The sequence below is a fragment of the Mchenga conophoros genome, linkage group LG22, assembly GCF_057382185.1.
Source record: "Mchenga conophoros isolate Kocher_MC1m ecotype Shallow Benthic linkage group LG22, M_conophoros_male_GT1.1, whole genome shotgun sequence".
In the NCBI taxonomy this organism is placed as follows: Eukaryota; Metazoa; Chordata; class Actinopteri; order Cichliformes; family Cichlidae; genus Mchenga; species Mchenga conophoros.
In genome coordinates this window covers 36,807,607-36,830,740 of record NC_140546.1, presented here as the reverse complement: position 1 = coordinate 36,830,740, position 23,134 = coordinate 36,807,607, and the positions used below count along the sequence as shown (strand labels likewise).

Below are 23,134 nucleotides of genomic sequence, written 5' to 3'. Positions count from 1 at the left end.
TGAAGCAAGCCTCGTATTACTCATTTAAAACATTATTTAATACTTTTCCTGTTCTGAGTCCTTCTCATTGTCGTATAAACCAGTCCACACTGAACTGTGTGCACTGGAGACAATTTAAAATGAGCAGGCACTGAGATGTGTTAGCGTCAGTGTAAACTGACATCAGCAGTTTGTCTTCTTACGCAGCGGCTCAGTAATAAAAGAATGAAACCAGCAGACTCGGGGACATTTCAGCATTTACTTTCAACTTCATGTTCCAAAAGGTACATATTATTTTAACAATTAAAATGTGCTAAAGCACTGCATTCTAAACTTCTAAAAGCTGCTTCAGACAAATACAGAACGTTTCAATGAGCATAAAAAAGAAACCTGTATATGTATAATAATAACAAGTGTAAAACATCTACACGTTAAAAATCATTGAACATCACCATTAATGAAAAGAAAATGTAACAGGAAATGTACAAAAGTCTGTTTGGAAGAGGAGGAGGAAGGGCAGATTTCTATACAGGTGGCGTTTGTGTGACGGCGGGCTACTTTAATCAAACATGTCGTCGTCGTCTTCTTCCTCGTTCTCCGACTCGTTGAAGTACTTCACCTCCTTTTTGGCGCGGCCTGGCCGGTCGCGGGTCAGAGCGCTCAGGCCGCTCATGCTGTTGCTGTCGTCCTCGTCGTCTGACGGAGGTTTCTGAGGCTTCTGCACAGAATCAAACCCTCGTGTTAATCGTTCACGTCACCACGAGACTCGGACGCTTTATTAAAGAAGCAAAACCGTAACACGACTACATGATACTTGTTATGAATGAAGAGAGGAAACATAATAAAATTCACTCAAATGACAGTTCTCATTTATTCCACCCTGGCTGCATTATGTGTGTTAACTTCAGACAGATGTGTCCAAAGGTGGACGCACATAAAACAGCCTCCCACAGTATATCAGCGAAGCACTTCAGGCCTCTGTGCTTGGATGACTTTAGCACTGAGGATACTAAAATCCCTTCTAGGGCTTTTCTCTATATAAATACTGGCGGTGGCCAGCAGTCCCTCTCATGCACCTGTGGTATCAACATCTTACATCACCTTCTTCTCAAGTAATCAAATTCACGAGACTGAGAAACCACGACCTCTGACCTTGACATCACTTGTCTGATTTCTTTGGTAGAAACACGTGTGGTGTCAGTTTGAGGCTACGTCCACACGTACCCGGGTATTTTTGAAAACGCAGATTTTTCTATGCGTTTGCACCTTTCGTCCACACGTAAACGGCGTTTTCGGTCACTGAAAACGGAGATTTTTAAAAACTCCGGGCAGGGTGGATATTTTCTAAAACTCCGTTTTTGCATTTAAGTGTGGACGAGAAAAACGGAAAAAAATGCAGAAAACGCAGCGTCAAAGGTGTGCGCATTTTTTGACGTCACACTGTGCGCCACGTTATTGTTTCGGTGAAATGAATTTCTACAATACTGTTAATTCTACTCTCTGCAGTGTTTAAATGCTTACATATACACACAGTTACTGTCCCTCCACACATACGACTCGGTTCTGCTTCTATGCCCCAGCCTAGTTTACTATTTCCCACCGAGGCTTCTAGACTTCTGATTGGCCAACATTTCTGCATGGTTAGGAATCTAGCGCCACCTGCTGCTTTGGCATTTTCATAGCAGCGTTTTCCTTCATTTCTGCCTTTATGTGTGGACGGGATTATTTTTTAAAACGAAAACGGAAAATCTGTTTTCAAAAATACCCGTGTACGTGTGGACGGAGCCTGAAATTCCGATGCTACCTCTTCTTCAAGTTATCAGCAAACATGATCTCTGACCTTGAGGTTGAGATCACCCAGATTCACACTCGCCTGATATTTTACGTAATGAATTTGAACTGCTACAGTCACAAACTTGGTAGTCCATTTTGGCTGATGGTGTAAAAAACACAAGTGGGGTGACCTGTCCAGGTCAAAGTCAACCATGACCTGGACAGGTCACCAGTTCAGCCTGGCCCCGCCTGCCAGAATCACACAGTAAAATGTCGTCTCTATGCACTTACTCTCCCCGGAGGCTTTGACATTTTCTTCATGGGGCTGTACTCGTCCTCAGAGCCAGAGCCCTTCCTCTTCCTCCCCCGGCCTTTACCTGCAACAAGGTAACAAAAGCTCACAACCTGCACTGTGACTTTTTTACATTTCTTCTTCTTCTTTTTGTGCCTTACCTTTAAGAGCTGGTGCTGGTTTCTTAGAGCCAGTATCAGAGTCAGAGTCCCAAATGGATTTATCGGGTTTTTTTGCTTTTGGTGCTGGTGGTTTCTTAGGTTTAGGAGCTGCATCAGATGGCTTCTTAGCTGCTACAGAAAACAAACACCTGGTTTTCAAATGCTGCACGTGCATGAGTGAGTAACTGTGGCACATTTGAGCCTTTGCTTTGACGCATCAGCAGCATCTTGACACAACATAACAGACTGTCACTGTGTGGTAAGGAGTGCACTGCTCTCTCCTGGACATACTGACCTTTCTTTGCTGGAGATGCTTTGTCAAATGCAGAGCTGCTGGAGTAAGTGAACACTGGGCTGTTGTCATTGTCGCTGTCAGACTTTGCTTCGTCTACAACAAAAACATGAGCATTCAGCTGCTGTTGTGTCTGCAGGTCACTGAGAGATCAGGCCGTTTGTATATCATCCAAATCTGCTCCAGACTTCTTTTAGTCAAACCTCCCAACAGGAGCTCTACTAGACAGAGATCGGGGGACTACAGAGGACATTTGAGTACAGTGAACTCGTCGTCCTGAAATGACTGCAGCTTTGTAACAGCATGCTATCCTGCTGAAAGCATCCACCAGAAGATAATGGGATAAACTGGTCAGAAACATGCTCAGTTGGTCTGTGTTGATCCTCAAATCATAGTAAGAGACCCAAAGAAAACATATTGTGACACCGTAACACCAACACCCTGAACCACTGATGCTAGCAGGATGTTTTGAGTTGTTTACATCAAATTCTGACCCTGCAGTTCAAATTGTGTCGAAGAAATCGAGGCTCATCAGACCTGGCAGTGTTTCGTTCCCCCCTACAAGCTTCTATTGTCCAATTATGGTGAGCTTGTGTTAACTGAAGCCTGTTTCCTGTTCTTCACTGACAACAATAGCACAGGCGTGATCATCTGAAGCTGTAGCCCCCCATCTGTTTCAGTCTGGAGTGTTCTCAAAGACACAGACTCCCAAGTGATACTCACCGCTTTCATTGCTCTTTTCAGACGCAGCTACCTTGGATGAGAAGATGCTGGCTGCGTCTTTCTTTTTAGCTGCAGTCGCTGAACTGCAGAGAGGGAGGAGAAACATATTCAACAGTAAAATACTGCCCAAGTCAGAAGGGAGAGATTGTGTGTGTGTGTTCATATCTTCGTGGGGACCAACAACCCTTTGAAGGCATTTTTGAGACTCAAAATGTGGTTTTAGTGACAGGGTTAGCTTTAGGGTAGGGGGCTAGGGAAAGCATCACGTCAATTAAATCTCCCCACAAGATATGAATCACAGACGTGTGTGTGTGTGGTGGGTGCAAGAACACGAATGGTGGAAATCCAGGTGCTGAAAGTATCATTGAACGTAGTGAACTATTCCTAAACCTTACACGGCTTTTTGTTTGGGTGACGTGTATGCTTCATCGTTGTCATCGTCTTCATTGTCATCATTATGGTCATTATAGCGGTCCTTAGCGCCAGGGAAAGCAAAGTCGTCTTTGAACGACCTCGCTGGAGAAGAAGGAGGCTCGTCGTCTGCGTTCTCCTCTTCATCTGCCTCTTCCTCATCCTCCTCCTCCGAGAAATCAAATGTGTATTTTGGTTTGGAAGCTGAAAGATGAGAGCAGGGTCTGTGTGAAACCACATTCTAACTGCCGGGGATTCTGATGCCACTCTGATGTACAATAATTAGCTGAGTTACATCAGACTCCTGTCAGAAGCTGAGTGATATTTTTAGCCCCGGGTGGTTTGAAATCAAGGAGCTGGCTTCGGATTGAAATGAAACGCTAACCAGTCACACTAAGCAACCACCTGATGCAGACGGGGGAATAAAGCAAAGACTGAGTGGATTTAAAAGAGAAACAAAAGGAAATAAATGCATGATGCACAGTGTGAGAATTTTCATTTTGCACATTTGGTGCAGTGAAATGCACATTTAATAAATACTTTCTTTCTGTGTCTGACTCAAACAAATCCCATCAACCACCCAGAGGCTGCTTTAGACTTTCTTGGTGTCTAAACCGTTTCCTTCGCTAATGACAGAAAGACAAATAAATGACATCATTAACAATGCATTTATGCTCTGCACTGAACACGAAATGAACACGATGATCGGAGGGATGACAGTGAATGTTCACAGTGACTGTAACCGTACCCGATGCTCTCTGGGACTTGGTCTCTCTGGGAATGATGGGCTCGCTGTCCTCTAGGTCGCTCTCTGACTTGGACTCGTCGTCAGACCATGGGTTCCTCTTCTTTACCTTTTTAGCAGGAGCACCTGTACCTTTAGGTGCAGGAGGTTTTCTCACTTTAGGAGCTCCTGTATAAGAGTGAACAAGATTACCAGCCTGTCTGTTGGAGTGTTCACATAATACAGTGAAGCTCCTCGATGTGCTTTTTAAACTGCAGTAAATCATCAACCAGGGATGAAACCTGTAGTGTTAAACAGCATCCATGCATGGCCAGATCACACAGCATGATTTGTCATTTTCACTGCAGCACACTGACTTAACCGCTGTGTAACTGAATGATTTCTGCACTGACCGGGCTCCTTCTTCTCCTTCTTCACTCGTGGCGCTTTCGGTTTGGCTGCCATGTTTTCTCCACCTCCGCCTTCACCACCCAAACCATCCTCATCAAACTCCAGTTTCAGTGCTGGGTCTGAGTCACCCTGAGAGGAGAATGCAACAAACCTTTATTCCCTTTATTTGGACATGAAAGTGTTTTAGTCTCATATTTGTTTTTCTCAGGAAGTATTTTAGGTTTTATAAGAGAACGACACCTGTGTAACTGTGTTCTAGTAATGCTGTCATGAAATCTACGTCAACTTTGAAGCCGAAACACAAAGGTTACCTTCTTCTTTTTGATCAGTTTTTTGGCTGCGTCAGATTTAATTGCTTGCGTTGGAGGCTCCACCCTTCGGCCAAACGGTGAAGGCATAGTTTCCTCCAGGTTCATCTTCTTCACTTTGGGCTTGCCCACTTTACCCTTCACCAGTTTGATGGCCTTGCCTATGCTCTGCTCCTCTCGTTCCTGGGCTTCCACATTCTGAGAGGCAGAACAAAAAGATGAGTCATGGTTTAAATGTAGCAGATTACCAGATAAAATAACTCTGGACAAAAGTAGCCTGCACAAAAAAAACAAAGGACAGTTGCTGCAAGAGTTCAAACTCTATGGATCTACTGACCTAAACAACACAAGACAAACACATTTCAGGTGAATGCTTTCTCCTCTGTATTGTTCGGCTCTGCACCTGCCCGTACGATGTGCGTCTTTAGAAAACAATAAATGGCAACAACAAACTTACATCCAGCTCCTCGATGAACACCGTCAAGTCCTCCTTCCACAGATCCTCTGGAGACTTTTTCTGCAGGTCATTCAGCTCTCCTCTCTGCACACAAACACGCACATTCACTCTGTTAATCAACACGTTACAGTCTACATATTCTTACATGTGAGGATGACAGATGTCAGTCTGTAAAGAGATCTATAGAATACCTTTTGGTCCCTCTGCTTAAGCAGTTCGTCCACCTTCTCTTTGGTCAGGCACCACAGAGGCATGTTGAGGATATAGTTGAAGTTTGGGCCTGATGTGGACCCTGAGTCCACTGAACCGTCACTCTCGTTCCCGTCCTTGTAATCCTCTTCTTGAGACTGGCGGATAAAAGCATGAAAAATAAATAGTGTGTTGTAGAGATTCTCCCTGCAGTGTTTGTGTTCAGTACCAATCATGTGTGAATATTTCTAGAAGCTCTGTGATACCTTTTCCTGAGCCTTGGTCCAGGCAGCAACTGGATCAGATTCAAAGCCTTTCTGCACCAGCATGCGGATGAGTTCACGCTTGGACTTGTTTTCTGGTTGGGTTAAAAACAAACGGTGAGATAGAAAAAAGGAATCTGTACTGTGTGCCACGTGGGTGTTGGAGGATTTTCTGCGTTCCTACCGATTACAATTTTCCCTTCGATTTTCTCGAGTACAAAGCGAGCTTGATTGGATAGTTTGGCGGCTTCAGCGCCCAGGTTGCCCAGTAACCAGTCCTTCCTCAGTTTGTAATAGTGCAGGCGGAGCTCAAAGAACTCCTTCAGGATGTCCTGGACTGAATCGTACCTCTTCAGACAGCCCATGTGGTCAAACAACACCTGAGAATGGTGTAGTTAAAAAAATGAAACAGTTCTAAGACAACAGCTGTGGTTAAAGCAGAGCAAGATAAACCAGGGGAATATCTACCATCGAGTTACAGGTGAGACTAGACTGCAGTTTAAAGACTTTGTGAAGGCCAGCTGCCTCTGCTTGGGCCAGCTTCTCCTCAGACATGCGAACCACAAACTTCACTGTAGCATCTGTATGGTATTCCTTGTAATCGTTGATGAGAGCTGGCGTCTTGTCAGTGCCCTGCAACATGGGCTCCAGCACAGACTCCTTGTACGCCTGCATACAAAACGGTTAAACATACAGACAGACATAAAAATATATTCCAGATCATTTGTGACTCTTTACACTCTCGAGAAAACAACCTGGACTGTACCTGTGTCCAAGTCCGAACAGGAAGCTCTGTGATCTCAATGGTGTTCTTGTCTATGACTGACACCTCTCCACTGACCAGATACTGGTTCTGACCCAGTTCATGGATTATCCCTTTGAAGTTTTTGTAGCTAGGAAGCTGTGGGTAGAAGGAAATCAGGACAGGGAGGTTAAAGCCTTTATCTACACTTCAAGCAACAAACCACAGCAGTTTGTGGAAATCAGAAGCACAGCGCGCTGATGAGGACTGTTTGTTCACATCTCTGACTCTCTGCACCCATCCTATAATTTGATGCCCTCTCATGGCCCACAACGACCGGGACAGAGAGCTGGGGGAACGAACCAGCAACCTCCCTGTTACAGATGAGCTTCCCAACCCCCTGAACCACGGTCGCCCTCTAGACACAGAATGAGCATGTGCGTGTGCCCCGCTGACAACCGTGAACAAGCTGGGGGGTGGACTCTGTGGCACTTCCTGCACGTGCCCTGTGGACACTCCTGTGATCCTGTTTGGGAGGCTGACAGAACCATAGAAACATCAAGCTGCTTTCGACCTACCTTCAACCACTACAATCAGTTAAGATATGGCAAGTTTCACTGTATAGGTAAACAGCTAAGAGGTAGAGCGAACAAGCAGTTTACACTATGACTTATCTACTTGTCAATTTCTTTTACTAAGATTTGTGATATAAAGTAAGTGTGTGGTACAAATCAGCTCCAGCCATCTCCAGATTCCACAAGACATTTTAAACTCTGCACATATGGAAATATGCTTGATATATAGCTGATGTGCTAATCTGAACCAGCAGTTTCATCTTTAAAATATACTTTCATCTGTCTCCGTACTTGGCGTGCTTTTATTTGTTCACAATGTTTACCATTGGCAGTGGGTCCTGATGCTTGAGCATTCTGTTTATATTGTTGACAATCTCTCGGGGGTCATAGTTGGGAATCTTGCAGGCCCAGCCTGTCCCGATGCCCTCGGCACCATTCACTAGCACCATTGGAATGATGGGAATGTACCATTCTGGCTCCACCTTCTGGTTATCATCATACAGAAACTTTAGTAGGTTGGAATCCACTGCTGGAAACAACAGCTTGGCAAGAGGACTGTGGGAAATTGGACAACATTTATGAAAATTATGCAGTGGAAGCCAAAAATGTTTACTCTGTCTAAAGGTGTCAGATGAGAAACCTTTTAGAAAAATACATTTGAATTAAAAGACATGCAGGCCTCATTTGTACCTGAGCATGGTGAAGATGTAACGAGGACTGGCTGCATCTTTTCCTCCATTGATGCGAGTACCAAACTGACCCAGCGGCTGCAGGATGTTCACGTTGTTGCTGCCCACAAAGTTCTGTGCCAGGTTCACTATGGTCATCATGAGAGCTTGCTAGAAGCACGAACGAAAGAAAAAGACATGAATTTGGGTAGTCGCAGTGTTAAAGTCTCAGGGTAAATATCTAAAGGTTAAAAAGTTTCAGTTGTTATTAATATGCTTTCAGATATTCCCGTGTATCCTTTGTTTGTTTGTAGGTTTGAAAATATATTTTACTATATTGCATCTGTGTAATCTGTACAATAAATAAAACATCAAGACTAAAAAAAAACCCATCTTCCATTAAAATTCTATTAAGAATGAGAAGTTTGTTGAAAATGAACACGTTTTCTTCTCAGCCATTTTTTAGGATGGGGTCAATATCCTCTCTGTGGTGTTGAAAAGGAGCAGCGAGTATTTTCCCGGGTATCAGTTTATAGTTAGAAACTCAGAGATGCGTGGACAGAAATGTCACGCTGTGCTGCGTACGATGGTTCATAACGTTCTTAATGATTTGACTGCACCTCTCCATGATGGTAGGCAGACATCTCTGCTACTGAACCAGCCAGCTGAGCGACCTTCACTTCCCTCTTGTCATTCCTCTTCAAGCAGGTAAACAACACTTTTCTCTGACCCGGCTTCAAACCTAAAAGCAACACAAACACCAACATTTACAAAGCTGAAATATCCAGGGCTGATTATACCTCGCATACATTTATAAAATACTGACGTTATGTGTTTGTTGGTATGTTAGGGATGCTTTCACTGTGAAAAAGAAAACTCGGCTAAAAAACCCAAACAGTTAAAAGATGGAGGAAGTGTACAAACCATCAACCAAAGACGGGATCGATCTCTCATTGTCAGAATTGGAGAACAAAATCAGCTCTTTGTTGATGAAGTCATTGTAGGAGAGGTGTCGGGCATGAGTTCCATACAGGTATTGCTGGGTGGTGGGGAAGATGAGGGGAGGGGGAGAAAAGAGCAATAACTCATCTATGTTTTCTCCATTTCACCCAAATCAAATATTGCTGAGTTAGCAGGATTCTGTGAGAGGAGCACGCAAATGAAAGCTTCTTCCATACAAACCTCTGGCAGGCCGTGCATCCTTCTCTGACGTCTGTCCTCCATGAAGTTAGTGAGCCACTCCTTCCTGTCGTCCGTCTTCTTCTTACTGAAGGCCTGAATCAAAGTAGCACATTGAACAGACCCTGAGCACAAATGTATGCTATAATTACTGGCTGCTTTCATAGTCTGTTTGTCCTAGCAGCAGTACGGCGTGCTCACCAGAGTGATGGCAGCGTCGTCCTCAGCACCAGTGTATCTGAATGTGATCCGGTGTTTCTCCATGTCAGCAAAGTATTCCTTTGCTTCTTTGCTTGTACTTGTTCCCAAACCTGCAACAAAAAATTGATCTTTTTATAATGAACAATTTTTCAGACAAAAACGTGTGATTTCAAAAGTCGCTCTAAAATCGTTTCTGAAATGATTCAAACGCCAAACCTTTGTAGTACTTTATATGCCAGGTTTTATAATTTTCCGTGTGTTTCTTCCACTCGTCAAACTCTGGAATGCTGTAGAAGGCCAGCTCTTGTTTGTTCTTAGTAGCCTGGAAATAAATGATGAGGAGGAATCTTTATCACAATGTGTTGCAAGTCGCTCTATTCGCCGCTGTCACGACACGCAAAACAAGACACGTGATTGACTGAATGATCTGAGTCCAACACACAAATATCACCCTGCATATTTTTCAAGTTTCAGGCTGCTTGATCGGTTTAATAAAATGGTAATGGTGTGCCTCCCTTACTTTGACAATGGGTGTGATGAACTCCTCCAAGAAGGTGTGTTTCAGCAGGGAAGGCCAGTTGTGATGGAAGAAGTTGATGAGCAGACCTTTGATATGGGAGCCGTCTTGATCCTGGTGCACAAGGAGAAGAGTTACTGCTATTTTCTGAGCAGCTGTGAGTCCTACCAGAACTGTGAGCGAGTGTCCGTGAGGCCGCTCACCTGATCTGTCATGATCATGATCTTGCCGTAGCGCAGGGACCTCAGCGACTCTGGGTCGTCGTAACTCTTCTTGTATTGGAGCCCGACGATCTTAATGATGTTGTTAATCTCGGCGTTTTCCATGATCTGTTGACAACATGGATGAAACGATGAGCAAATGGACGAAAACACAGAACAGAGTCAATGTCCTGTTATCACGTGAACTGGCATTTGTCTGTTTCACCTGCTTTTGTTTCCTACATGTGAAATGTCATTATTGCTCAGGCTCGTACCTGCTTGTGTGTTGCCTCTCGCACATTCAGGATCTTGCCTCTCAGCGGGAATACTCCATAACGATCCCGACCAATGACTCCCAGTCCAGAGACGGCCAGAGACTTTGCCGAGTCCCCCTCAGTGAGGATAAGTGTGCATTCAGAGGAGTGTTTGCCACCTAAGATGGAGATATGAAGAGGATTACTAAGTTAGCTGCAGTGAGCAGCTTCGTGTTGAGTTTTTCCTGCAGCTATAACAAATGAGTGGCTCCACAGCATAATGTGCAAAAGCACCCGGTCCCAGACTAAGAGGAAACTCAGAAAAACACAAACGTAATTCAGAAGGCTAACATTTTATATTTACTCCACATCTGACACACTTTTCATTTTGATGATTATGATGCTGTAAACAGGTGTTGATTTCTTTTTCCAGGACTTGGCACCTTTCCACAGCTACCATCACATGGTTTTCAATTCAATTTGTTTTTTTTTAATTTAGTTGTTACTGCGTGAACGCAAACTGGGTCTGAATAACACATCAGCAGAGCCACAAGCGATGAACCTCCACGCCGCACAGTCGGACATGGCAAATTCTTTTTAACTGAGAATTCGTCTAATAATAGACTAATATTTTTAAAATATATTTTCATGCATTATTGTTTTTCTCTCTGCTTGTAGTCCACCTGAAGTGCATATTTTTAGCAGGTTTACTGCATAGTGTAGAGTCTCAGGAAAACTGTGAAAATGACATCGCTATGACCCAATCAGACCCAACAGTGCACCATGCAACTCTCTTCTGTAAGATTTCATTAAGAGGTAGTTGCTTGTGGACATTCCTCATTTTAGACTTGAATAAAGAATGAAACTAGTTACATACCGGCATCATTGGCATCATCTAGCTTCGGGATGCCTTTGATCTTGCTGTGCTTCACAGATGAACACTTTTTATTCAGCTGTGTCTGAGCTTTGAACTTTACCCAGTTGAGTATACTCTCCACAATCCCACAGTTGGTTGCCTGTAGGTGACAAACGTTTTTTCTTTGAAGTCCAGCTACTTTACATGAGAAAAGATTAAGTACAAACAATGGTGACGGCTTGAAAAGAAGTGAGAAATGTCCTTACAGCCCTGATAAACTTGTCTGACAGAAGGCACTTGGACCCAAAGCTCTTGGTCTGGAGTGTCATGTTCTCCTTTGTCTGGGAGTCAAACGATGGATTCTCAATCAGTGCGTTCACAAACACCCAGATGTGGTTTTTCACCTGAAGTACAAATGACAGAAAGATTAAATGTTTTTCAGCATGAAGCTGTGAATTGAAACCAATGTATAAATAAGAACCCCAGTGACGTCACCTGGAAGGGTTTAACTGACACTCCTGCCTTGTTCTTCTTTTTCACCACCTCAATAAGTTTGGCTACAATCTGGTCCACCACATAGTCAATGTGCCTGCCACCCTAAAACGTACATGTCTCAGCGTTAAAAGAACTTTCTTTACTTCTGACAGCCATTTACACTTCTGCAGCTTACTACTCATATGCAGATACCTTTGTGGTGGCAATGCTGTTAACAAAGCTGATTTGTTGGAATCCTTTCTCGCTCATGGTGAGGCAAACCTCCCAGCGATCGTTCACCGTTTCATGCACCACCTTCAGGGCCACGCCTGTCTCATCTAGTTTGTCCTTCACATACAGGTCCACATAGCTGCGGAACCCGTTAACCTTCAGTGAAAGAGAGAAGGGTTATTGAACATATAATGTGATATTCAACATGGCAATTAAGTTCTCTTTATTTTGCTTCAAGCAAACTTTGGTAGAAGTAGCCACGACACAAGAACCACGTACTGAGGAGGCTATAAAGTCCTTATACTCCAAAAATTACACTTCTCATTTAAACAATCCAAACTGGCGTGATGTGAAGATCAGAGTCTGATACATCCATGTTCTTTAAAATTAAACATTCACACCCATTATCATCCCGTTAACTCAAAACACATACTAATTTCACCTTCAGTGCTCAGCATTGATGTTTACACTCAATGGTACAGTTTTTGCTATATTTATGCAAACATATACAGTGACAAATCTTTACACACGAACACAACAAATGACTACTTTATGGTTAGCTAGTGTGGCACGATAAGGGAAGACATAGAATGAGACTTACAGGTAATTTTTTGCCGTTCAGAGACACTTTAACTCCCCTGCAGGAGCCAGCTACATCATATGCTCTGCGGGTAAGAAGTGCTACGATATCTTTGTCCAGTTTCTCCATCTTAAACTTGGACAGGTCCGGCTGGAATGTCACAGAGGTGAAGTCATCTCCATCAAAAAACTTAATCTTGGGCTCGGAGGTTTTGGTCATGTTGTTCTGCCACGTCTGAGGAGGATGAAGCAAATGATAACATACACATACCTGGTATTTAGACATGGTCATGTGCAGGAGTCTTAAACTTGGACCCCCTTTGCTGTATTGAGTGAACCTGAAAATCTTAATGTGAAAACATTTGGTGTCTTAATAACTGTGCTTGTAAACCCAGACAAGTGGACTTCTTTATGTTTGTAAAGATGTTTCACCTCTCACCCGAATCACTTCATATGATGATCATATGAAAACAGCTCTGATTTCAGTGGGCAAGATTTCAGATATTAGTCTATAAACAAGGAAGACTGTGACGGCAAATAAATATATATATATATATATATATATATATATATTAGTGCTACTGAAATGAAAATTCTCACTAGACGTCTGTAACGACCCATCCAATCCACACATGTGACCACAGATGTCCTTAAATTAAGTTGTATGTAATAATGAGAAATGAAACACAGAAAACGGTGTTGAACACATGAAGAAAGGGAGGTGTAAAAAGGCATGGACAGTCATGGCACCAGCAGAAATCTGTCACTAATTAGACAGCAGTCCTGCAAATTACTATCAGCTGGTTCAGTCCCAACTGATGGCCAATAAAAACACGTCTCATTGCCAACATGTAACACAAGAAACATCTCGTGATGGGTAAAATTAAGACCTTCACAACCTTATTGTTGCAAAACCTGTTCATGGCATTGGTTACAGAAGAGTTTTTAAACTACTGAAAGTTCCAGGGAGCACTGTTGGGGCCATAATCTGGAAGTGGAAAGATCCTCATTTCACCATAAACTGTCCACAGCCAGGTGCTCCCCACAAGGTTTCAGACAGAGGAATATAAAGAATTATCAGAAGCGTTGTCCAAGAGCTGAGGAGCACCTGTGGAGAGCTACAGGAAGACTTGGGAGTCAGCAGATACAATCGTTTCCAGTGACGAGGCCAACTGAAACTTTCTGAAGCTTGTGTTAAAGACGGGGTTCACTATTCAAAGCTTTTTAATACGGCCCTCTTTGGTGGCATCTGGTGGCCAAAAACATGAAGAACAAGTTGAACTAAAGTTGAACTTTCATTGTGAAATAGTGAATAGTGTTATGTCTGATTGATTAATGCTTTTGATAAATAAACGTCCTTGTTTTAAACACCTCACAGTTCTTTGTCCCTTTGCTTCTGATGTTTGTAAACATTATGTGCTTTTATCTTTACACCTTTAGTGTATTTCTAATCTATCTTAGCTCAATTTTATTTCCACAAATGCAAATACACTAGCCTCATTTTAAACACTACTATAATGATACTCTAGCTTACGTAAAATTGATTATTGGACCACTTAATAAAAAGGCTATAAAAACAATTACTATTTGTACTAATTATAAATTATTTGAATGTAACTTTTTATATTTCACCCCTGGCATATGTTAATTATGTTCCAGTTTTGGCACGTGAACAGGAAAGAGAACTGACTCAGTGCTTCTGAACCACTGTGAATAGTACCTTCAGAAATATACAGGTTTATAAAATTGGGGCCGTGTTCAGCACTTGCAGCTTTGATGGAAAAATACTGACGGCCGCCAATATTACCTCTCAGCCTCCTAACAGATACAAATGTGGTGTCAAAGTCTATATGTTGCTAAATTATCAAATTCTTTTGATCGTCAGAAAAGTTGACGTGTTAAAAAAATAAATAAATCAGAAATCTGCAAAACCAACTTGTGAAGTTTCTCATCCAAAAGAATGAGAAATGATAATATAATGAAACATGCAACAGGGTTACTATGAAACCCCAGAAACCGGATATACATTAGTAATATATATGTGTGGTAATAAAGCATGAAAGGTACTGCTGTAGTTATCTCACCTGTTTGAAACTGTGTCTGTACTCCTTACATGCTGTTTCCACTGTGAACTTGGTGCTAAAGATATTGCAGAGTTTAGCACCATAGCCATTCCTTCCACCTGAAACCAATCAAACAGTCAGCAACGCTGCTTTCAGTAACTTTTCTGCATTCACAATAACAACTGAGTGATGTCAGATTGTCTGCATTCACCTGTGACCTTCTTTTCCTCGTCGTCATAGTTGCTGGAGGTGAGCAGGTGGCCAAAAATGAGAGCTGGGACGTACATCTTCTCGTCTTTATGCTCCACCACAGGTATTCCTTTACCATTGTTCCAAATGGAAATGGTGTTGGATTCACTGAAACCAGTATAAAAAGTTTAAATACAGGATAAATGTGGACACAGGGTTGACCTCATCATCAGGGAAATGTATTACACTTTTCACTGTACGTCATAACCCTGTGGTATTTCTTTCTTGTAATGGCTGCAAAAATATTGTTTCAACATTGACACTAAAGGAGTGTGAATCCTTTTATCTTTTATAAGTGAAATGTATTATTCCACACTTATATGTAACCTTTCCAGAGTGTTTTATACAAAAAAAAAACATTTTCAGCTTCCCCAGTTTGACAAAGTGACCCATAACCAGTTCCTCTGCCTCAGATATAAATTTCAGGAGGACACAGGAGGCAGCTTGTTTAAACTGGCTCAAAGAAAAATACATGCTTCCTAAGATCAGCTGCATTATTTTTAATGTAATGAGGTAAATATAAAATGATGTACTCACGGGTCAATGGTGATCTTGATGGCAGTCATGTTCTTGTCCCTTTGTTTGTTGTCAGCTGCATTGACTGTCAACAAGCAAAACATCAAAACACAAAGTTGAAAGAACAAAAGTATCCCAGCAGCCGTCCATTACCACGGCTTATGATCTGTAGTTTACTTTATTTCGGCAAGATTTACGCTTGTGTTCAGAATTTATCTCAAAAACCTATTTTGGGATGATTTTTAGTAATCGGACATGGTCAAAACCTTTGACAGAGGCATTATAAATATCAATTTCCACAGATTTATTCCTGGGAGTCCACTACAGCAGTTTTGCATAAATCACAGTTCACTTTACTTTGACTTAGTTCCCCCCACACCGGATGGTGCATTGGGCGGCAAGGGATCGCCAGCGAGCTCGGTTTGCAGCCACATCTTCAGCCTCGTCCCATGAAAGATCGACCGCTTTCAGGTCCTCAATGAATGACCGCCCCCACGTCTGTTTTAGTCGTCCACGGCTCCGTGACCCCCGGGCGGGTCTCCATGACATGGCTATCTTTGGTAGTCTTTCCCGATGTTGGCGAAGAACGTGACCGGCGAAACAAAATCATCGCTCCAATACCACGTCCTCTAGCAGTCGTGAGGCAGTGCACTGAAGGACCTCCTTGTTGGTAACACGATCTTGATATGAAATCTTGAGAATCCGTCGAAGGCCGCGCTGTTGGAAAACATTTATCGTCGGGTGATTGTTGCCGTCGACTTCCATGTTTCACTCGCATAGATAGCCACTGTTACGACTATCGTATTGAACAAACAGACTTTGGATGATATTGAGTTGGTGGTCGATCTCCAAACCGGATTCAAGTTACGCATGGCCGATGCTGCTTTTCCGAGCCGACAGGCAATGTCCTTGTCCGAGCCACCGTCCGGTGTTATCACACTGCCCAGATACATGAACTGATCGACTTCATCAAGCGGGCGGTGGCCAACAAGTACCGGAGTATTCGCTCTGGCATAACCGAACTGCATGACTTTGTTTTTGGCAGCGCTGATCTGCAGTCCGATCATTTTCCAGTATGGCGGTCAAATTGCGAATGAAGCGTTGAGTAGATCCGAGCAGCGCAATGTCGTCCGCGAAATCAAGATCTGCAGTTCGTCATCCGTCATTTCCTTGGACTCCGTGCTCACCGACTCACAGTTCACATCAATAATTATTTATCTTACGTAGGGGCATGGTTTAATCTTCACTTTATCTTTAAGACTACCCTCTCTTACAGTAACAGTCTTCAGACTGTCTGCTAACCACAAACACAAAGTTTGTGGTTAGCAGACACATTTCAGATAGAGCTGAAAGGAAGAGAAAAATGTCACTTGGACAATGTTGTACATTTTTTAATGGAGAGCACCAACTACCTGATGCTTTCACATCCAGTAAAGTTAGACACAGCACAGACTACAAACCCAGAACAGTGTTTCTGTGTGGAGCACATTTTCACATTGTTTTTAGTTGTTTGTAGTGGAAGCCTCTGTCCACTGTCACACCCAGTTTGGGATGAACAAAACCCTCCATTATGAAAATTATTTGATTTGATTTGATATACCTTTATTAGTCCCACAAGGGGAAATTTCATAAGGCTGCCGACCTATTGCACGCAATGGCGGCGCCATCTTACCCTCCGACCATACATACATTACACAAAGCATCACATGGGGAAGACAGGTCAGAGAGGTATAACAATGGAAAAATGCACCACACGAGGAAAGATAAGGAGAAAAAATAACTCCTCCCAGACTGAGCTCCAACAGGGAGATCAGTTTGAGAACAGAAAAAAACACCTCTGCACATGAAAAAACTCTTAATACACCAAAGAAACACATGAGTTGTTTCTTTGGTGTATGGTGAGTTCAGGTTTAGCCTCTCTCATTTAGCAGTTTTTAATTCAAGAGATATATCACAAGTTTAATCAGTTTAATCTCTTTTGCAGTACAATATTTCATACAAGAGTTACAGACCTTACAAAATCTGAAAAACACGCTGTGTAAGCACACCTCTGGAGTGGTTATCTTGGAATTTTGGAAGCCTTTGCACTGTTCTACATAGTCTGTGAGCCTAAATGTATCCCCTCCCTGAACTGATGTGATTGTCGCACATTTTATTATTAAGTCTTTATCACTGTCCGTTGACCTGTGAATACGGATGGGTAGTGATATCGGTTCTGACATAAACGGTAGTAACCAGACCGAAAAGCAGTGCACATTTCGGTGCTTTTTTTTCCTGAGATGTCACACACTTTGGATTCTAGCCAATCATTTTACCTTTCCAAGGATAGTAGGCGGGCCCAGGTACGTACGTTCTTTTAGAGCAGCGCTAAAATTTCATTAAAATCAATTGTTTGACCAAGATCTTCTGGACCTGGTTGTTTGTACTCTCCTTCCTCAATTATGTGAACCTTAACAATGCCCAAGGCGAAGCGGTCAAAAGTCTGGCTGTACTTCACAGCAAAAGATGCAAACTCAGCAGCAACAAGTGCTTTAAGCTGATACTGTGATACTGTGCAAAGGAAGTAACACCTCGAATCTGATGAAACACCTGGTGACGCATAGCGCTTTTTTTAAAAGCCGGGAAATGCACCGTATTTGATAGCTTGCTGCGAGACCTCACACCGAGCACATCTACTGCGGGTGTGGTGCCTGTTATTGGACCCGGAGTTAGCAACATCCCCCAAAAACCCGAAGAGGAGAGTCCTGGCCCCTAGCCCTGCCAGTGTAGCAGAAATGATGAGGATGATGATGCAGCAGCAGCCGTTCTTCTCTGCGTGAGTAGCTTCATGTTGTTCGTGTGTAATTTACGTTGAGTAGGCTAACCATGTTATTACATTAATGCATGTAAGGTGAACTAGCAAACATCATCATCAAAAAGTTAAGGCCGCAGCTATGACTGCGTGCTACCTCAAACACATTTGACTTTGAATAGGTCATAAATAGGCTCACATAGAAATACTGTACACATCAAGTCCAGTGCTAACGGTGCTAACAGAACAGTGCTAACAACAGCCTGACTCAGTGAATAATACCAACATTATAATGATAATGCCTCATATAGTGTGTAAAAGACAAATGTTGAAATGTTTCATACACATATTCGGGATTTACTCGTGTTTTCTTAAACTGAACAACAGATCTTCTATGTGCCCAGATGACGACGGCCCAGCTGCACACACATCTTTAAACTAAATAATCCAAATTTCTAATCACACATTAACAAGTTTTCTTAAACAACTTGAATCTTTAATTGAGGGGCAGAAACATTTTTCCACACACTTATTAGAGAACAGTTTGGAATCACTCACCAAGAATTTCATCAAAGATTTTGTACAGTCCAGGAACATAGGTGATTTCTCTCTGGTTCATCCCGATCTCTTCATCAAAAACCCACATTTGCTGGAAGAGTTGCAAAAAACAAAACACATTAAAAATAATGACAATAATCAAATTCTAATAGTAAGTTTAAGGAATGTTGAGGTTATATTCATCAGAACAGTCTCAGGAAGTAACAGAAGGAATAGGATTCTGAATTTAAATTTGGCCATTAAAACAGGTTTTCAATTATAGATTCAGTTACTGATTATTCCTTTAATTAAAATGTGAATGGTTTAAACTATAGCTATACTGGTGGACAGACGTTTGTATGTATTATTTCACTGGGCACCAGGACTGTCTTGGAAGATCCTGAGAGGGGACTTGTGTTAACTTGTCAATTAACTCTTCTGAACTGGGCAAACATTTTGGTACATAATCTGCAAAAGACAGATAATTTGTCCCACATTTCCTAAATGACACAGCCAAAGGACAATGGGCTCTGTACTACACACAACAGCAAAGATGGGAGACAGTTCAAAACCAAAGGACTTTTACTGTGAGCAGAGATCCTTACGACACACTTACAGGCAACCATTAATGTGCTACTCTAGCCAAACAGATTTTCACCTGAAGACAGAATCATTTTAGCAGATAATTTTCAGAAAAAAATTAAAATAAAGATCGTTATTCTATAAACTCCTGACACAAAAATAAGCTTGAAGCCCTCTTTGTAAAATGCCAGTGAAGTTGTACTGCAAGTACTTCTGTAGCCACCAGCAGAAGGCAGTCTCCTGGGACCCACCTGGGTGATTGGCTCAACAGAACCAATGTACGTGTCTGGACGGAGGAGGATGTGCTCTAGCTGGGTCTTCTTCTGGTACACTCGCTCCACAGATAACTTGGATCCTTTCTTGGCCCCTTCCATTTTTCCAGCATCCCCTCTGCCGTTCGCAGCCTCCTGTTAGACAGAATGGTTTTGGTTGTGAGTTCATTTATTGCTGTATGAGACACACAGGATATACACAGAACTTAATTTCATTGTTACTGGAGGGCAGGGGTCTAATCCACCATCTTTATTCCAAACGACATGTTTTATTTTTAGTTTGAAAGTTGTGAAAAATACCAGCTTTAAGTTTTACTGAACATACATTACTGTCGAAACGTCTTGAGTCACATTTCATCTCTTTATGTTTTACTAGGCAGATGGAAAATAGGTGCAGCAAAAGTACTGAAACATCTGGAAACATAGATGGGATAGCACAGCGTAATCAGGCAATTCTACTTTTTTTTTATTCTAACAAGTTAGAAATATTTGGCATGATCTCCTTTATCCTTCAACACAGCCTTAAGTCTCTTAAGTTTTCTTTTAATTTCTTGAAGCATTCCTCAGGAATTCTCCAGGGTTCTTGAAGGACATTACAAACCTCTTCTTTGGGATCAATACGCTCTTCGTAGGTAAATACCAACACAAGCAGGCACAACGAAAGCATCAGCACGTAAAAAGAGAGCGACTTCAACAGCCTCCAGCAAAGCATGACACTTTTCAAAATATGCAAGAAAATCGTTCTCTGTGATCGAGGAACCAACAGACATGTTCCACCCCTGGAGCCAAAAACACATCTTTGACTACAACCAGGCTATAAAAGAGGAGATATTAGCAGCTGGTGATGTGTGACTCCAATGTAAACAAATGACTCTGCCTAGTATTGGTGTGTAATCGCTAGTTGCACTGCGTATGACAAGATAAGTAAATAGTGGATGGAAATTACTGATGCAGTTATATAGTGGAAAAAGCAGCTTTAAGCTGCTGGTTAAAAAGCTCCAACCTTGACATTAGCTTCAGGGTGGCTGTAGCTCACGAAGCAGAGCAGGTCATCTGCTTATTGAAAGGTTGGTGGTTTGATTCCTGGCTGCTCCAGTATGCACGCCAAATATCCTTGGGCAAGTTACTAACCCAAGTTGCTCTCTGATGCATCCATGGGAGAATGTAAGTTAGATAGAAAGTAATTATAGTAGAACTAGTGCTCTTGTGAATGAGGCAAGTTGTGTAAAGTGCTTTTTATTATGTGACAATTTATGCAGATTCCTGATGATTTCTGAAGTTATTTCAGTTACTGTTAAACCAAAGTGTTAAATTGTTATTTTGTACTCTCACTTAAACATTTCTGGGGAAAACGATACTCAAACTACCTAATGTGTGCTTATATTTGAATTATGCTTCATCAGTTCTAGTGCTCTATAATTTCGCTCATCGCCGCACACTTGTGTTTCTTTTTGCAAACTCCAAACATCAATAAAACAACTTCAGTATATTTTTCCATAGCATCAGCAATATTATTTCTAATTTTCTTGAAATAATATGATATAATCTTAACCTCTACTTAACAACCACCATTGCACTGAGAGCATTTCTGACGAGGCTTCCAGAAACATTTATTTTCTCCACCAATTTGCAAAACTTTTTAAGCTGACCCTGCACAATGTACCGAGACATGCAAAATGTTTTGTTAAAATCTCGATGCTAAACACCTTGTTGGTGCAAGCACACTAAGAACAGATGCTTTAGTGACAGACTGTTAGTAACAGATAAAATGAAAATAACAATTAGCCAAGTTTTAATTGTAAGTTGTCTGTTACAACTTTTTCATAGTAGTGGTGAATTAATGACAATAAACAACAAAAGGACAAAAGTTTAATTTCTGTCTGTAGTTCATAATCATATGTTTTGGTCATGAAGTGATAAATATAACTATGCTCATAGTATTATATACGCTTTAATATATATTAATTGATGATATTCTAATAAATATATTCTCATACACTAACAAGCAGGAAATCCCAACAACAAGGGGGTGGGGGTTGGTCTCAGAAAAAAATATTCACCTTGTTTTAACAAATTAATAAATTCCACAGGCTTAAACAACAGATAATAACCACCGATCACTTTCATAAATGCTAAGATTCAAGTTCAGCCTATTAGTAAAATATACTCATACAGTAAGTCTAATGGTACGGAATGTAAACAGTGTGTCACACAGACCTGGATTTGAAAAGCATTAATTACAGTCACCTCGTCAATGCAGTGCTTGAAGTAACTAATTATTCGTATCAACAGCAGGTAACTGCTATGTTACAAGATTTTTGAAGCGCATGTAAACATCTGCATTTTTAAATACTTTAGTTCAAATCTGTTACTACAGTATTACTTACAGTAGTACTCATACAGCAAAAGTCGGATATTAAAACAATGTTAATGCTGCAGAGAAGTTTAAATGTAGCTGCACACCAGACGGTCGGTGTGAACAGGTCAGACTGAGGGAGGGCAGAGAGCGGTCTGAATCACCGTACAACTGTAGTGTGAAGTGCTGTGCTGGCTCGCACTTGTGATCATTTTCAATACATCTCCTACTGCATTTTTCATCACGTATTAGCCGTACATGTAGTGGTACAAACAGTCATGTAAACCAGTCTCGATGAGACGCTTCTTCCAACTTTCGCTTGAAGACATAAACAAGGAACCATCAGGGCACAAAAAGAAAAGGATGAATGTCGCGTTTGACCTCCCAGCCCTTCACGTCTACAAGACTCAACCCAGTTCACTGCTTTGTACCCGAGTTAGAATTTAAAAACAGACTGTAGATGCCTCATCCTTAACAACTGTATGAATAGCCAGCAGAACAAATACACCGGCTGGCGATGAAATTTAAATGCCATCGAGAGGCAATAGTCGAGGTTCGCGCTGCCCTTGGGTTGAAACAACATTGTAAAGTATTGCGATAGCGCTATTACTTAAAAAAAAAAATTTATTTTTTTTAAGCCAAGTTCGTTACTCGTGTGCCAAACAAACTTACCATCCAAGCCAGATCCCCGCTTCCTGTAGCGCCGTTGGACATCTTCCTTTGTGATTGTTATTTTTTTTTCTAGCTCGCAAAAGGTCTTAGTTCCCGTCCAAGTCAAAGTCCGTCTACATAACAAAATGTCTTACTTGCTAAAACACACCCAGACCAGTCTATATCCCATGTCTTTTTTGGGTCGTTTAAAAGATAACTCTTAAAAATGCAACGAAACAGGCAGACGATTATTGCGTATCGCAGCTATTGTTAAAATCGACAAGCGCTGGCACAGTAGGCCTAAACTTCCAACAAAGATGCTAACCGGCTACAGGCTTTCAAATAAATACTGTACAAAAGTCACGCATTAAATAGGTTTACAATTTCACGTGAAAATGAAACATAATAAAAGCGCAGTTTATCTGAAACGCTCTGAAAATTGATTTAATTAAACACTTTGCATTTACACATAAAGCCTGTATTAGCTAACCGCAGCTACCGCTGTCCGGCTCCGCCATCTGCAAGATATACGCCGAACCGTCTCGTAGATATGCCGACCAATCAGGTGTAAGCTTTTCAAACGCACCGGCGTTTCAACCAATAGGACAGGTCCATTTATAGTAACCCTTCCTCCTTTTTTCAACACAAGATGGCGGTA

At 41.8% G+C, this 23,134-nt stretch overlaps 1 protein-coding gene across 2 annotated transcripts; it reads right to left on the bottom strand.

The window, feature by feature from the left end:
* Nucleotides 1-224: 224 nt before the first annotated feature.
* On the bottom strand, nt 225-23,029 carry top2b (DNA topoisomerase II beta). Of its 2 annotated transcripts, none has more exons than XM_085261646.1 (36): nt 22,498-23,029; nt 19,449-19,604; nt 18,637-18,727; nt 15,309-15,372; nt 14,734-14,879; nt 14,544-14,641; nt 12,482-12,694; nt 11,863-12,036; nt 11,671-11,772; nt 11,442-11,579; nt 11,197-11,335; nt 10,341-10,498; nt 10,069-10,194; nt 9,869-9,979; nt 9,565-9,670; nt 9,349-9,458; nt 9,151-9,243; nt 8,893-9,007; nt 8,589-8,710; nt 7,991-8,139; nt 7,624-7,855; nt 6,750-6,884; nt 6,452-6,652; nt 6,168-6,363; nt 5,987-6,078; nt 5,723-5,878; nt 5,532-5,615; nt 5,078-5,272; nt 4,769-4,895; nt 4,380-4,544; nt 3,616-3,835; nt 3,221-3,303; nt 2,501-2,593; nt 2,206-2,337; nt 2,044-2,129; nt 225-697 (listed from the first exon to the last, which is right to left on the bottom strand). In XM_085261646.1, the coding sequence occupies exons 1-36, from the start codon at nt 22,537-22,539 to the stop codon at nt 539-541; spliced, it is 4,809 nt and encodes a 1,602-aa protein (XP_085117772.1). In that variant the 5' UTR covers nt 22,540-23,029; the 3' UTR covers nt 225-538. The 2 variants fall into 2 exon arrangements, with proteins under 2 accessions (XP_085117772.1, XP_085117773.1); XM_085261647.1 differs by having other exon boundaries at nt 2,206-2,334.
* Between the last annotated feature and the right edge of the window lie 105 nt (nt 23,030-23,134).

Coding starts and splice junctions, on each gene's coding strand:
- top2b (XM_085261646.1), bottom strand. CDS start 22,539: ATGTCCAACGGCGCTACAGGAAGCGGGGATCTGGCTTGGATG. Junction 9,459..9,564: donor GCATATAAAGTACTACAAAG/GTTTGGCGTTTG, acceptor TTTTTGTTGCAG/GTTTGGGAACAAGTACAAGC. Junction 4,545..4,768: donor GAAGGAGAAGAAGGAGCCCG/GTCAGTGCAGAA, acceptor ACTCTTATACAG/GAGCTCCTAAAGTGAGAAAA.